The sequence below is a fragment of the Ipomoea nil genome, unplaced genomic scaffold, assembly GCF_001879475.1.
Source record: "Ipomoea nil cultivar Tokyo-kokei standard unplaced genomic scaffold, Asagao_1.1 scaffold1250, whole genome shotgun sequence".
NCBI classification, from domain to species: Eukaryota; Viridiplantae; Streptophyta; class Magnoliopsida; order Solanales; family Convolvulaceae; genus Ipomoea; species Ipomoea nil.
This window is the reverse complement of record NW_017617678.1, coordinates 2,497,041-2,498,143: the sequence shown is the minus strand read 5'-3', so window position 1 is coordinate 2,498,143 and position 1,103 is coordinate 2,497,041. Positions and strand designations below refer to the sequence as shown.

At 29.3% G+C, this 1,103-nt stretch overlaps 1 protein-coding gene across 1 annotated transcript; it reads left to right on the top strand.

Annotated features, from left to right (window-relative positions):
- Positions 1-228: 228 nt before the first annotated feature.
- On the top strand, positions 229-857 carry LOC109184148. The gene is made up of 4 exons (XM_019334193.1): positions 229-330; positions 419-488; positions 562-660; positions 749-857. The coding sequence occupies exons 1-4, from the start codon at positions 233-235 to the stop codon at positions 839-841; spliced, it is 360 nt and encodes a 119-aa protein (XP_019189738.1). The 5' UTR covers positions 229-232; the 3' UTR covers positions 842-857.
- The last annotated feature ends 246 nt before the right edge of the window (positions 858-1,103 follow it).

Sequence of the window (1,103 nt, the reverse complement as noted above, 5' to 3'; positions counted from 1 at the left end):
GATTCCTCTGCCCAAGGACTATTTGTGCTGCCTCTGTACTTGCAGATATTGATAAGGTCACAAAATATCTTGTGAATGCCATGGTTGAACAGACGAATCGACACTTCATTTTAGCTCCATATCATGAAAAGTAAGAAAACTAAATTTATATTTTTAATTATTTATTTAACTTAATTGCATTATTTGTGAATAACACTTAACATATTTATTTAAATGCCTTAGGAATCATTGGATGCTTCTAGTTATTTCTGTTCGATTAAGAAAAGTCTATGTATTAGACTCCATTGCATTAAGTGATCGCGAGTTTGCGATTAAGGCCACATTGAATGTGTAAGTACACACAGATATATATATATTTTATATTTTGAGAATTATTAACCACTATTGTTTATAAATTATTTATGATTGTATATTATAGGGCATTTCGATCGGTTGAAACTTTAGGAGGGAGAAGACCTAAAAACAACGTTGATTGGGTTCACATTGAGGTATATATATCTTTCATATTTCATATTAATATTTTTATTGTTTAACATATTAATATATACACATATTTTTTAGTGTCCTCAACAACCGGGTGGTGTGGAGTGCGGGTATTATGTGATGAGATTCATGTATGAAATATGCACTCAATGTTGGGATTCTGATGATTTAGATATGGTATGTAAAATTTATTAAAAGTAAATAGTTTTAAATTACACTTTAGTAATGGTTAAACTAATTACTTGATTATTTTAAATTTTTGTAGGAATTATTCTTTAATAGAAAGCCTTATTCAGAAGCGCAAATTGATGAGGTTCGTGAGATTTGGTCTAAATATTTTACCGAAGAATGCATATAAATTTTTGAACTATGAATTGTTGGTACTTATCTAGTTTAGCTTATTACATAAGTGTTGAAGTAGTGTAGTTTAAATGTGTTGAAAACTTTGAAGTGTTGGCAATTATGTATTGAAAACTTTGAAGTGTTGTGAATTGAATGTATTGGAGTTTAATTTAGTAGGGCTAAAGTGTTTGCGTAATGATGTATTGAACTTTATTAGTTGAAAGTGTTGAAGTGGTATGTAGTGGTTGTGAGTGCATGTTGTGGATGAACATAATATT

Bases quoted from the DNA above. Each gene is read 5' to 3' on its own strand.
- LOC109184148 (XM_019334193.1), top strand. From the start codon at position 233: ATGCTTCTAGTTATTTCTGTTCGATTAAGAAAAGTCTATGTATTAGAC. The intron at 331-418 runs GTAAGTACACAC...TGTATATTATAG, and splicing joins ATTAAGGCCACATTGAATGT to GGCATTTCGATCGGTTGAAA. The intron at 661-748 runs GTATGTAAAATT...AAATTTTTGTAG, and splicing joins ATTCTGATGATTTAGATATG to GAATTATTCTTTAATAGAAA.